Raw genomic sequence first — 14620 nt, 5'->3', positions numbered from 1 at the left:
TGATATGTGCATAAAGAAGAAAAGTTTAAAGCATTCTATTATATCAAAATATGTCGACATTTTATTTCAAGACTTTACAGGCTTGAACTCATCAGTGGAATTGACTGGAAATTTTTTTTTCGTTTGACTATTTGCTTATTTCCTTAACTGGCTCCCTGACTGGTTTTTGTGTCTTGTTTTCAGACTCTCAGCAACAGGGAGACCGAAGTACAAGAGCCTTAAAATCCAGGATTTGTCTCTGCTGGAATGTTCCAGAGATGCTCAACAGTGCAATGACGACCTGGTAACACAATAACTCATGTGTGTCCCACCGAACACACACACTGAAGAGTTGTAGATATCAGTGTTGTGTGTGTGTGTGTACGGCCCTGTGTGTGTGTTTACACACTGTGATGAGGTAAAGCACTGTGGAGTCAAGGCCTCAAGCTCAAGAGTATGGTCCAACTGTCCACCTCATTCTACCTGCTGGGAGGCCTTTTGGGTAAGAAACATCCGCACGTGTTTGTGTTTGTGTGTGTGTGTTTGTGTGTGTGTGTTTGTAGTGGCCCTTGCCGCTGCAGTTGGTGCTGAGCTGATTTTTTTTAGTTTGTGTCCTAGTGTAAAAAACTAAATTGTATGTCTGAGTGTGACCATAATTTGCAGATAGCTAGAAGGTCAGTGTGAATCTGAAAGGTACAACTAAATCCAAAGTTCAGTTCAGGTGAATATGATTCTGTGTTATTCAAATCAAGTTTGTAACATCCAAAGTTTATGTATGAAGTCTTTGTTCTTCTATGTACTGTTTGCTTGCTGAGCCATTGCAGAGGGATAGTAAAAAAAGAGGGAATACTAAAAAGACTAGAAGATACTCACTCATCATTATATTGTCCAGTTTATTATTTATTTATATATTTATTGGCATTAATACATTTTTGGATAAGTCACTTCAATATGACTTGAGTCACACGATGCCCATCTTAAAATAAGTTGCAACTGTAAAGGCAAAAGTGGGCCGGCTGAGATTGTGGAAATTGAGTTCTCATGTAAGTTAATGCTCCCCACTAGGCTGGGCTCCCCTCATAACAATCCACTAGACTGAGGCTACATCCACACTAATACGTTTTCCTTTAAAACCGGAGTTTTAAAACAAAAACGATCTCCGTCCACACGGCTGTTTCAGCATCGTTTTAGAAATGATTTCCGTCCATACCAGCAAGCCTGAAAACTAATATTCCATTCACGTACACTGGACATGCGGGTGCCGGTGTAAGCAGGAAGTAAACTGGTTGCTTAGTTATAAAAAATATGAGCATGTCGATGTGGTCAGACACTTAACCCCAAAATTGCTCCCGTAGCTGTGCCTACAGTGTGTGTGTGAATGTTAGTTAGTCCTAATGGTGGGCATGGTAGCCCCTACCATCAGTGTATGAATGGGTGTGAACGGGTGCATAATGACAAGGAGTGTGAAAGCGCTTTGAGTGGTCGGAAAGACGAGAAAAGCACGATACAAGTCCATTTACCATCCATCCAAGTCCATACCCACTACATTATTTCCCACCAGAATCGGTTTATTGCCAAGTACATTTGCACTTCCAAGGAATTTGGCTTGGTAATAGGTGCATAACATTAAACACAGTGCAATAGTATTAGACACAATTTCTAAATAAAAATATGAACATTTACAATAGAATAAACAAACAAAAATTAAGAGTAAGTTAAAATAAGTTTGTTATTAAAGTGTCAAATATATATTTAAAGTGAAGCGCTCTTACTCTGCCACACAATTGTGTGTGTACTGGGAGTACAGCAGGGTGCTCAGTTCACACACTTGAGGGGGGCTCCTGTGTTGATGGTGAGGAGTAATGAGGTGTGGCTTCCCACCTGCACCACCTGAGGTCCGCCTGTGAGGAAGTTGAAGATTCAGCTACACATGGTGGAGTTGACTGCCAGGTCTTCAAGCTTTGTGAAGAGTCTTGAGGGGATTATTGAGTTAAATGCTGAGCTGTAATCCACATTCAGTATTTCAACATAATTCCCACTCCCAATTTCCAAGTCGGGTTGGACAGTTCGAATGAGGGGGTGTATTGCGCGGATTCGTTGGAGTGGTATGCAAACTGCTGCAGGTCCAGGGACAGGCATGGTAAGGAGGCGTAGAAGTCTTTGACAAACCTCTCCAAGCACCGGCTCGTTGTCGTTTAGATTCTGCTCCGGTCCTGCTGCCTTCCCGGTGCCGAGACTCTTGAAAGTCCTTCTCATGTCGTGCTCTGAGACAGCTGCTTTTGGCAGGTGAGCAAGTAGGATGTAGCTAACATTAGCAAACAGAGCAAATGTTAAGTCAACACAGCCTGATGTGGCAGTGGAGGGTAATTTGTGTGTGTGTGTGTGAGATGCAGCTCTGGCTTGTATGGTGGCCCTGTACCTCCAGATAATTGGATAATCACTCTAGTTATCTCCCCTGCAGTCAGGCTCCTGGGGGGGCTCTCGGGTGAGGAGAGTTAATGGCGCTTGCAGTGTTGGATCCAAGGAGCTACTTTATGTAAAACCAGGGACTGTTATTTAAACAAATACAATTTGAAAAATCATTAGTCAATTGTACTGAAGATGTACCTGTAATACCTCTAAAGATATCTCCCTCGAATCTTATGATCAAAGCATTACAGCCTCTGGAAAGAAATGTACTTCAATGTCTTTGCTGATGATTGACTTCAGATGTCAAGACAGTCAGTTTTCTACAAACACAGTTGAACATCTGTTATATATTTGTTTCAAGATGTCGCTATAGTTTAGCCAGAACATGAACAATACTGAGATAAGCATACATGTCTTCAACTGTGAAGTGTTCAGATCAGTGTATTCTGACAGTCTTGTTCATCAGGAATGCTCTGTGGTGTATAATACAGCGCAGGACTGTCAGGAGAGTTGAGCTCTTGTGTCTTTTTCCCCTCAAAAGTGCACATACACTTTGTCACAACCCAGCTCTTAGGCCATGACAAATATGGACAAGACACAAGGGATGGTGGTAAATTAATGTATTTATTGTTAACCAAATAAGAAAGTAATTACCTTTTGTGAAGTGTGTCAGTCAGTATATCAGTAGTGTGAGCATGGATGCATGTGTGATGAAGTGTGGGGTGTTGTCAGCGAAACCAAAGAAGATCAAACCAAAGTATAATCGGTAGCCACTGGCAGAGATCACTCCAAGTATGTCAGAGAGCGACCAGGGCAGAGCAACACTGGAGCAGATGCTCCAGAACCAGGTGCTCTGCATCAGGCAATCAGTGTTAGATACACAACTTAGATACAGCGTGTTTCTAATTTACTGTGAAGCCAATCTTGATTTGATCTTGTTTTGCAACTTGCCAAATGCAATGCCTTGTGCATAGTCATGGTTCGGTACTCTCTCCTTTCATTTTCATACTTTATTCAGTGTTAATGTGTTCGTCCGTCTTGCTGTGATAGGATCCAGCAGTGCCACAGCCCTCAACAGGATAAGTTACAGTAGAAATGGGACAGAGAGGATAATGTCATTATGTTGATGAGATCGTAGGAGAATATGTCATGTCACTTTGGATTCTTTCAAGTTCAAGTGTTTGTCTTCATCTCAGTGTTCGCCAGATGCTAGAGGAGACTTGTGAAAGCATGAGGAGATTGTATGTAATGCAGGCACTGGCAGATTGTTGGTGTCTAGATAGATATGCGTCATACATTAAACATGACCAGCTTTTGAAATTGTAGTTCTTATTTTGGAAACCCGTCAGTTTTTTAAACCAACTACTGCAGTTCTCTCTTCGTTAGAGCTTTTCATGGAACACCGTGAGTCATTTTCAATGCAGATATAATCCTAAACCAGACATGTAAAACCCAGGACCAAGTGTTTATTAGAAATAAATTAAAATGCCTCATTTCCTCAGCATGGTTTGGCTCAACTCCACTCACTATTGGTACAAGGGGCCTTATTACAAAGACGTAAAGGATATCAATTACTCACCCACCGTGACCTTGAATTCTTGAAGAAAACGTTTCTCGCATGCCTCTACAGTAAACAAAGAATCCCAAAATGGAGTAAAGTCTTGATGAATTGAAGTAATGGGGTCTGTGTTGAACAAGTGAATACAAAAACTGGGGTCGCTATTGAAGGTAAGTATGTTGGCCATCAGAAATGGCAGATTTGTGCAGGATGGCCTGTGTCGAGTTAGCATCAATTTTCTCTGACCGATCCGAGGTCTGCAGGGTTTAGACCCGACCGTCTAGCAAAGTAAGTTGTTTATTTTAGGTTCAAAGTAAAAAATGTTCCATATTGGGTAAATCCAATGCAACATAGTGTGTAGAAATGTGCTCATAACGCACACTGAACAGCTGTTTCGGTATAACGATAACATTTACATTTTTAGGACTGACACATAAACTCTGCACTGTTTCAGTGTGACTTCAGTGAATATATTTACATGCACTTTACCCTGAATACTTTCACATCAGGGCAAAGAAATGCCACACATATATCACAGGTGCTAAGGTAAATGTATGCAGGGGAAGAAAGAGTAAAGAGTTACAGGGTGTGTTCAGGGATATATTGGGTAACTGGCTCAGATATCTGATTTTGGAATATGACAAACAAGGCAGTCCCCCAACCCCTCACCTACAACAGCCTCATTAGTGTTGATGTACTGCAGAGGTTCCAAAGAGGTCTGTGTAATGAAGTGATAAAAGACATACAACTTTTACAGTGTGGCGCAGTATAACTTCCTTTATACAGTATCAATAAACTGAGTAAAAATGGAAACTGCGCAACCCACTTACACTGCCATAATGTAATCAAGCTGGCTAGACTTGGAGAAAAACCACATAGTCTGGTCTTATATTTTCATAATAAGAAGTGGCGTTTCCTTTTTCAAAGAAACAAGCACTGACTGTTTCTATAAGTTGGCACTAATTTGCTTAAGTTACAAATAATTAAATTATCTGGTCACAGTTGAAATTGATAATCCTCTGTCTTGCTAAATGATTCACCTTCTTCATCAGTCACATGTAAAGTTGTACAGAGAACTGGCAACTTTTTCCACACTAAAATAATATTGAAAGTGTTGCTTAATGGCTCAAGCAGCTACTGTAAGTAAAACCTGGGATTGGTACGTGAATAAATAAATCTTTGACCAATTATTTTCTGGGCGGTCTGGCTAAAAACATGGGGACATAGATAGCTGCGTTGATATAGAAGGATATGAATCAACGACAGGCAAACAACACTGGAAAGATTAAATAACTGTCTAAATTCATCTTCAACAAATCATTGTATCCAAATAAAGGCATTCATCCTAATTATCAGAAACATTAGCTGCTGGCTTTTCCTCTATAATGTTGACCTTTTTAGTTTTTTTGTACGCCACATTGCTATGTTTAATGTCCAAAAACCGGCAGCAAAACTTTATTTACCCCCGACAATCAGGTGAGTATGTAGTCTTCATAATTGTCTGTCCTTTAAAGCTTGCTGATAAACTAAAGTGAAGAGAAGCATTGACCAGGGCTCTCCCGTCCCTTCCTTCCCTAATTACAGGATACTCCCAGTAAACCAAATAACTCACATCTTAGTGCTATACTTTAAACTGTAACTTTATTAAACATTCATTGCAAGATGTATGTTATATATTTATATGTAATACCTCCAAATATATCTTTCTAGAATCTTATGAACAAAGCAATGCAGCCTCTGGGAAAAATGTACTTCAATCTCTTTCCCGATGATTGATTTCAGATGTCGAGACAAGTCGGTTTTCTACAAACACAGTCGGACATCTGTCATCTTTGGTTTCGGGTTGTCCCTGTAATAATACCAGAACACAAGTTCATAGAAAGATAATATTATTTCCTGATCACAGTGAAATACCCATGTACCTTTTTGTAACACTGAAACTGAAGTATATACACTGTAGGCAAATTGATCAGAAATAAAATGTGACGAGCTGTTAAATGTGAATCCAGTTTGAATCCTTGCAAATTGATCTTATACTTGGAAACTGTTTGGATGGTCAGAGAATCTATTATACCTATACATGCATGACTTTGTTCTGCTCCGCCTTTTTAAACTTGTGTCAGAAAATCTAGACAATAAGCTCTGGCTGAAGAATGGTCTTCTGTAGAGACAATGAAGAAAGATGGGTTGCAGAAGACAACTGACATCTCTTAATGGCACACATGTTATCAATGTGTGAAGTGTTAGGGTCCGTGTATGCTGGCAGTCTTGTTACACAGAGAGTCAATGATTTATGGCTTTGTTTTACAAGAGTGAAGCCGTCCAAAAATGACTCAAATCCAAATGAACCAACTCAATTATTTCATGTAGGACTTCATAATGTGTCTATCTACTTGAATATTTATACATTCACCTTGTTTGATCTGTCAATAGTCCCTTTCAGACAGCCTGTTCTGTATGAAAGGTATGGAGCCGAAATTGGAGGCCAGAGTTATTCCGGAACGGCGGAACGGCAAAATCTCTGTGAAAAGAGTCTGTCTGTCTTATTGTCCATCCGTCTACCTGCTAAAAGGGCCAAAATATTGAAACATCTACACAAACTGAAATCAGAGTTCTTCTTTTACAAGAAACCCGTCTCACAGAGGGCTAGATGGATTGGCCAGACCTATGATTCCACTTATAATTCCAAAACAACTAGATGCTTTTATCCTGCTAAGCAAAAACAAATCACACTCTCACTAATCAACTGTAACTAATCCGGATGGAAGTTTCATTGCCATCAACAGCAGCATTGAAAAAGACAGTATAACAGTATACCTATGTCATTCTAATAAACACATTTCTCCATTTTCTTTCACACTTTTAAGAATTAGCCAACTTCCCAAATTCCCATATTAAAAGGTACTTTGAATTAAAACCAGATATGAATCGCTCCTCTATTTCAAACCTCCCATAAGCCTCTCTACTCCTCATCTACAACTAAACAATATATGTCAGAATGTGGGCTGAAAGATAACTGGAGACTACACAACCTAGACAATAGAGATATTTCTTACTACTCCTCATACCACAAAACATCCCCCCCTATCACCCTTACTAACAGGAGTTCACCCACACACCTTACCCAGATGGCGCTTCAATACCTCACTTAGATTTTTCAAAAAGGAATGAGTATCCTTCCTAGAAACCAACAGCACCACTGACATAAGCAAAAGCACCCTGAGAAGCACAAGTAGTTCTAAGAGGTATAATAATAGCATATTCCACAAACAAACATTTTCTACAGCAGGATGGAAAGAGACTGGATACACTAGCCTCTCAAAGGCCCACAGACATGTTTCGCAAAGAATCACTAAAAACCATAACTTTCTATTCAATTCTAAATTGGTGTGTCAGTAGCCTAGTCTACCTAATTGAAGTGATGCAATATGTTACTCTTTGTCTTTGTTAGATTGACACAAAAATGACAGTTCAGAATAATCACTTGGTTGATTGATTTGCTGGTTGAGTCAATAACAATGGCGGTTTGACACCTGTGTATCTTTTACTTGGACATTTTGATAGAAGCTAAAAGACAGTGGATATGAATGTCTTCACTGGAAACACGAGAGCATTTGTCATTTCTATCAAAACAAACAACCTCTTGTTAATAATGTCTCGAAAAATAAAGGCAATGGCTGTTTGTTAAGACAACTCATGTTCATGTTCAATAGCAAAGGCGGAAGTAGTGTTAGGTTATTTAAACCTTAGCGAAGAGGACAGAGTGTTGCAGAGGGTTTAGGGAATTAGTCAGATCATAATTCTGTTTTTGAAAGAACAGGGGAATAATGAGGCAGACAACAGGTAGTGTGCTTCCTTCCCTCGCTTCTGGCAGACTTTATACTTCGACTGTATTTTTGACCAACACTTGATCGGGACGTCCCCAGTGAGCAGTGTGAAAAGTATAAATTCAATGACAGTGAATGCAATCTCATCTTCTGTGTTTCCTGCTTTCTGTAGGCCTGTTTCTGCTATCACCTGTTCTGATGGCCCCGACACCAGCCAGCATGTGCACACCATTGAGGACGCTCAACAACAGCCTCAGCCACAGGCGACGGTACATGGTGAGAGAACAATGGCATGGTTGCAAGTATGTCTCAATCGTTTTGGAAGCAAGCAAGCAAATTTCACCCTTAAATAAACACATTCTAAATATCGCCATCTGGGTATGAAGCTTGTGTATTCTAGGGTCATTTTTAGAAGCTTTGTCCACTTCTACTGAAAGTTGGGGATTTCCCGCCTTTCCCAAAATGACTTTCGACGGACTCCAGCCAACTGGACATATAAAGGAGACAACAATGATAAGAAAAGAAATAAACAGCAAGAAATTCTCCACAAAATAAAAATTGAAACCTTGTTTTCTGTACCAATGAAACTTAAAGGGGCACTCCCATCAATTCAGTAAAATTCCATAAAACCTGACTTTTAGTTCAATAATTTAGGACAGGCGCCATAAACACTTATTCCTACAGTTCCCATAATGCAACTCGATAGTGTTGTGTTTTTTGTCTACCCTCTCTGCCTGGCAGAAGACAGTATAGAACCGTTTTCACAGCCTGAGTAGCAAAATAAACTGACCTTGTTGTGGAAAATTGGTAAATTGTCATTTCAGGTTGATAATTGTCCTAAACAATTAAATCGGGGCAGACAATGGATCTGTGCTTTCCCTTTATCCATCATGCACAATATCTTGGATGCTGTTTATTAAACAGACTTGTATGTGGAGCATATGAGAGATGAAACATTTGATTTATTTTTTGTCAGTAATGTGAAATGCATTATAGTATGTTGATGTCATATTCATGTGAAACCCATTGATTGGCCCAGATGGATCATTATTGTGATGAATGACTTGGTTATTAATAGAACATGGCACATGTTTGGCTCATGACTATGGTTCAATGGTTTTTATTTGTGTGAGATTCTGTGAGAAGTTGTTTAAATGTACTATTTTTGATAGTAAATGTCATAGTCAATTAATCAAAGACAAACACGGTTTAAAGCTATCTGAGTTATGAAATGTGTATCATTTTCTCTCTCTCTCTCTCTTTTTGCATTACAGAAGCACAACTTCCCCATCAACTACACCATTAGGGTTCATCATAAGGAAATCTTTAAACTGTCAGACATCAACAGAATGGTAAATACATGATATATATGTATGGTAATATATAATATGGCATAACCATAATTTACTTGTTGTGTTGTAGTATATTTCATGCGGCAGTGATGTTGAAGTGGTGATCGAAGGAAGCTCCGCGGACACTGTTCTTGATATTATAATGAAGTTTATTACAACAAGCAACACATGTCATACGGACGGTTAACACGGCCGGAGAATCCTCAGTCAATTCAAAAAGGTTCTAAAGTGCGGAGAATCCTTGTCTCCTTATATCCAGCTGATGCCCATCCCCTGAGGTTAGAGAAGATAACTCACAAGGAGCGTAGCATGTTGGCCGCTCCAGGTCAACCCCAATAAACATGTCTCGGACATGGGCCCCCTCTTCTCCTCGGACCCTGCTCCGATAATATGAAACATCTGGACATGTTATCAGGGTGCATAAATTAAGGACATGGCTCCTACACTCCCTATATCTGCTCCATGCAAAGGACATGAGTTCAAACACTTATGCTGTTTAATGTGTAGGCGGAAAATACACCACAGTGTCTTCTCTTTCTATATATACACAGTTTAGTGCTAAATGCTGATAAAAAAAAATCTAAATAAATTGTAAAAATGTGTTCTTTAACATTCTTCTTTTTGTCGCAGATTCATATAATCTGATAAACCTGTTGATGACATTTCTCTCCTCTGCTCAACACATCAGAGGTTACAGGTGAAGGGGTTGGATGAGCTGGTTCTCCAGAGGTTGTGGTTCCAGGTCAACCAAGGCGTGTTAAAGAAGGTAGGAATATTGTAAAAACGAGTTGGTCCAAAAACACAGATTTGTGTCCGTTGTGTAAACAGTTTATTTAATTTATTCAAATCAGGGCCCTTTTCCTTCTCTCCAAACAGCCTGAACAACCCTGAGCTGTCAAAAATGATTTTACACTGCAGTTTACATTGAGTGTGGTCATTGATTATTTTAAAACAATATGTGTTGTCAATGGCAGGTGTTTCTTTTATTTTGTCTGCTATAAAAAAGGTATTTTATTTATTTAAATTGGTTGATGGTCATAAAATCCTAACAGCTGAAGCATGACCATAATGCTTCACTGCACAGCACAAATGACACACTGAAAAAGGTCCACAGTAGTTCAGTCAGCAACTCATTTTTGACATGCGTCCTTGTACTTTTTCCACACTGAGATACAATGCAGCTTTGAGTTGAATCATAAGACTAAACCTTCGTCAATCAGTCAATAAAGATCAGAATTTGACTGATTAAGGGAACAGGCACATGCTATCCAGGGCCAGGAGTTTCAAGTACTGCTTCAGCACGTACACATACAATAATATGTGCCGCTCACCTGAGCTGCTGACAAACAGTCAGACAGGTTGAATTAGTGGGATGAGGTCCTTCTGCTCTCTCCACTCTGTTGTTGATGTCTCCAAAACCTCAGGGCCATGGGGCTTGAACCTATGTAATCCTTAGAATTAAGTGGGAACTGACTGCAAATAAGCACCAAAGGAGTTGGTTTAGCTGTGTTTGGTGTTGGTCTCACTCGCCTACTCTTGTTCTGTTGGGTTCTCTCTCTCTCTCTCTGCTGGTTTATCCCAACTTGCAGCCATGAACACTGACAGTAAGTGTGCTTTCACATGTAAGTGAGTACCACTTACAAAAATGGTAACACTCTTAAGCCAAACTTTAAGCACACTTAACTTAATACTGAGTGGTAATCAAAGCTAAGTAAGTCACTCAATCCATCACAGTCCACTGCGTCACACCAGTATAGCGGTTGAAGGCAATGGAGGTGGCTTGCCTGTTGTCAGTACAATGATACTGTGGGCGACTGTGACTCAGTGGTAGAGCAGGGTCGTCCTTCAATCAGAGCATCGGTAGTTCGATCCCCGGCTCCGCTTGTCCATGTCGATGTGTCCTTGGGTAAGACACTTAACCCCAAAAATTGCTCCTGTAGCTGTGCCTACGGTGTGTGAATATAGTACGCATGTTAGATAGTCCTGGTGGGCAAGTGGCACGTTGCATGGTAGCCCCTGTCATCAGTGTATGAATGGGTGTGTGAATGATGACATGTAGTGTTATAGCGCTGTGAGTGGTTCGGAACACTAGAAAAGCACTGTACAATTCCATTTACCATTTCATTTTAGGTCATTTTTGGTTTCTCACTTATTTGTTCTGTATCTTAAAATTGTGATCATATTTTAGATGAATGTGGATTCAAATTCTGATCTTGAGTAAAGAGCCAACCATTTGCATGAGTGACATGACCTCAGTTAATTACTAGGTTGGCCTTTTAGGAGATTTGACAACTGTGCTTACATTTCGCCTGCTGGACAACCTGAAAGCGTGGCCCTGCTTGCTGCAGATTCGACGTTAGGATCTTCCTCTTTGTCCTTCATGAGGACCTGGCTGGCAGGTGGGGGTGGTAGCGGGTCCGGGTAGTAGACCTCTTCTGGCTTTGGCCAGCAGTTTAGGCTTTATTTAAGAGGTGAAAGTGACGGTACAGATTCCACTTGTAAAACCTTCCAAAAGAATATAATAAACACTACCTCCTGTCAGGTGTGTCACATCAGTGGCTAATTAGAGGACAGCTCTTTTTTACTACTTCTTTTTGTACTATGCATGTTCTATTCATTATGAATTTTGGGTTTGCAGGCTCCACTAACTTTTTTTAGTTACATTTTTATTAGATACATTTCCTTAAAGTGCAAATTTGAATTGTGAATTTCAATCCTTTCACTGATCCAAGTTTGTTTTTTTACTAACACACGCTGTGTTGTCTATGTACAAGGAGTCAACGATCTGAATGGAGAAGAGAGTTGAGCGTGTTGTCTGCGGTCTTTATGTTTGAGAGCATCTTTTTGTCTTAAACTAAAGATAAATTGAAATTGCAGATCATCCGGGTTATGCCAGAGAGACATCCTTCACGTCCATACACCACTGAGTTGGAAAGACGCTTCAGGGATGCGGAGGGTGTCCTTGTACAGTCACATCCCGCTGAGGTAAGCTTCAGTTCACGTATCTGTACCACGGCTGTTTAGATCCTCTTCAAATGAAGTAATTCAGTTAGTAAGGGAATTTCCCTCAGACTGTAGGGGTCAGAGGATAATTGATAGGAGATGGATGTCACATTTATCCTATTTATCAATATAGGGAATGAATGCCCTATATCATTGGAGAATTAAATATGGCTTCTAGTTAAGCTCCAACAAGATTTCATTGAAGGGGAATTTAGTACACTCAGTGATTCAGTGATGTGCATATGAGGAATATTTTGCAGGGTATTGGGTACTTTGGCAGATTGATAATTCCATCCATAAGTAAAACAAACGACAGAATGTCTCTATTTTGGTCATGGATTCCATACACCTTCTGTAATAATACAACTACAAGCAAAAAATAGGGGGACCAAGGGACACAATATTGTCAAATTGGGGTCTGTGGTCTAATTTGTGTCAGGTTAGAAGTCCTTGATGTGAAAATGTTTGGGAACCACTGTTATCTATCTAGATCACTACCGTTGACCTATCAGCCATCCTCCCCACAGAGCCCCGTGGCTGCTGTTGAAGTAGACTGTGAGGCTAAACAGATCACAGCCAGATCACATGCCTTAGTGGTGATATGTATCTGGTTTGTTCTTACTTCAGTCTCAATATTATTGAATGCAGACAGAAGGATTCACAAATGTATTTTATATATAAATGAACCTCTCCACAAAAATATTTGTTAACAACTTTTTAACAACAACTTAAACAAACTGAGTTCTGATGCCACCTTAATCGATATGTTATGCTGAGCTAACACAATAGGACGCATGCTTTGACATGTGGGTTTTGGCCTTTATCCTGAACTCTCGTCAATACCATGACTCCTTGTGATATAATCCACATCTGTGATTAAGTTAGGTTTCTTTATATTTTGGGCCATTTCAATTTATGTGACTTAATTACTCATGCTAATAAAGAGGTAGGACGTAAGACTCATTTAACTGTAAATACGTTCTGTTTGCATTTGATCTTATCTTGGTTGTGTAGTCATACAAAACTCATCTTTACTGACTCACTAACTATAATGTGTCTTCATACATTAGTTGTGCAAGCTTGGAGTTTACCAAATCTCGAACAGTGAAAACATCAGAGTTTATAAATAATACGTATAGTTACTTCCATGACAACCAACTCTGTTTACAATTCTTTTACTTTCCTTTCACAGCTCAATTAAGTTGTTGTGCTTTTTCTTCTATTTTCCATCAATGAACCACCATACTTATCACATTTTGAAATGCTCACAATAAATGTTTTTTTCACGCTGCTGTTGATTAATTTCCGATGAGATATTGACATTTATAGATGTAATGGATCATGGATTTAGCTTACTTGGCCGCCTCTCACTCGTTGGTTTTTCTGTGTATGTTTTCGTGTGTGTCCAGGTGTTCCAGCAGGAGCTTCCAGAGACTATCCAGGACACTTGGGATCATTTAACAGAAGAGCCTGACCGAGTGCCAGAGTCCAGCTGGCGATTTGCTTCACCAAAGTCTCTCCTGGACAACTTCTGCCACACCATGCACTGCCTCTTCAGCGAGTGCTTTGCCAGCACAGAAGCGCCGCAGGACTGTGAGTATAACAAAGGAAACCCTCCGGTGAAACTGCAGGCTGTAACTTAAAACGTTTTTTCTAATGTGACTGTACTATAATAACAGAGAGTGTGAGATTAGATTTGACAGAAACTGAATTTAGTTGACAGTTAGGACAGTACATACATACCCATAATGATGTTGTTGCTTAGCCTAACTATGGAGGATGTTGATTATGTGTCCACCTTTGCTCTCAGCAAGCTCAAGATGTAGAACTTTATTTGTCCAAAATGACCTGACTTCACCTACTTGAGTCTTTCTATGTTTCTGCTACTTTATAGCTCTACTCCACTACAGCTCAGTGGCAAATATTGTACTTTTTACTCCACTGCATTTATCTTACAGCTTTTGTTATTTTGCAAATTCAGATTAATACCAAATATAATCAATATGTAAATTAGGATGTTATTATATCAATGAAGCTTTATTGGTTGATTCACTATAGTTACCCAGCAGTATGTGAAGTAAACTACTGTAAATAATAAGTGCCTCAGCAGAGCAGACAGTTAGCACTAACTGAGATGGGGAAATTGGCTATAGACACCATAACAGTTTTTTGTACCATGCTGTAAACATGTTTGTTTTTTTCTGTGGTTGGACATTTTAAAATGGAATTCGATGGGGATATTCTCGCTTTTGGAGCCAGCCTCAATTAGCCTTTGCGGAACTGCAGTCGTTGGCTCTTTCGAGATGGAGTTAAAGCTTCACAGCACTCTGCTGGGTCCAAAAACGGAATAAACGATCCCACACAATCACTTATCGTCTTGTTTTGCCTGTGACTCACACAATCCTTCGCCAGGTGTAGTCCGTAAACATATTTTTAAACGATTTTCACGGCACATCTGCTCCTCGAACGGTCGGCATCCATTACGTCTTTAA

General features: G+C 39.8%; 1 protein-coding gene across 1 annotated transcript; it reads left to right on the top strand.

Moving 5' to 3' along the window:
• Nucleotides 1-305: 305 nt before the first annotated feature.
• Nucleotides 306-13771, top strand: il34 (interleukin 34; the record flags this gene model as incomplete). The annotated part of the gene is made up of 6 exons (XM_079163553.1): nt 306-481; nt 7946-8049; nt 9048-9125; nt 9814-9891; nt 12003-12110; nt 13538-13771. Exons 1-6 carry the CDS (start codon nt 436-438, stop codon nt 13769-13771), a joined length of 648 nt encoding a protein of 215 aa, XP_079019679.1. The 5' UTR covers nt 306-435.
• Nucleotides 13772-14620: the final 849 nt, after the last annotated feature.

Source organism: Pholis gunnellus (assembly GCF_910591455.1).
Source record: "Pholis gunnellus genome assembly, chromosome: 7".
Taxonomy (NCBI): domain Eukaryota; kingdom Metazoa; phylum Chordata; class Actinopteri; order Perciformes; family Pholidae; genus Pholis; species Pholis gunnellus.
The sequence above is the reverse complement of the archived record's forward strand: the minus strand, read 5'-3'. Positions and strand labels throughout refer to the sequence as shown.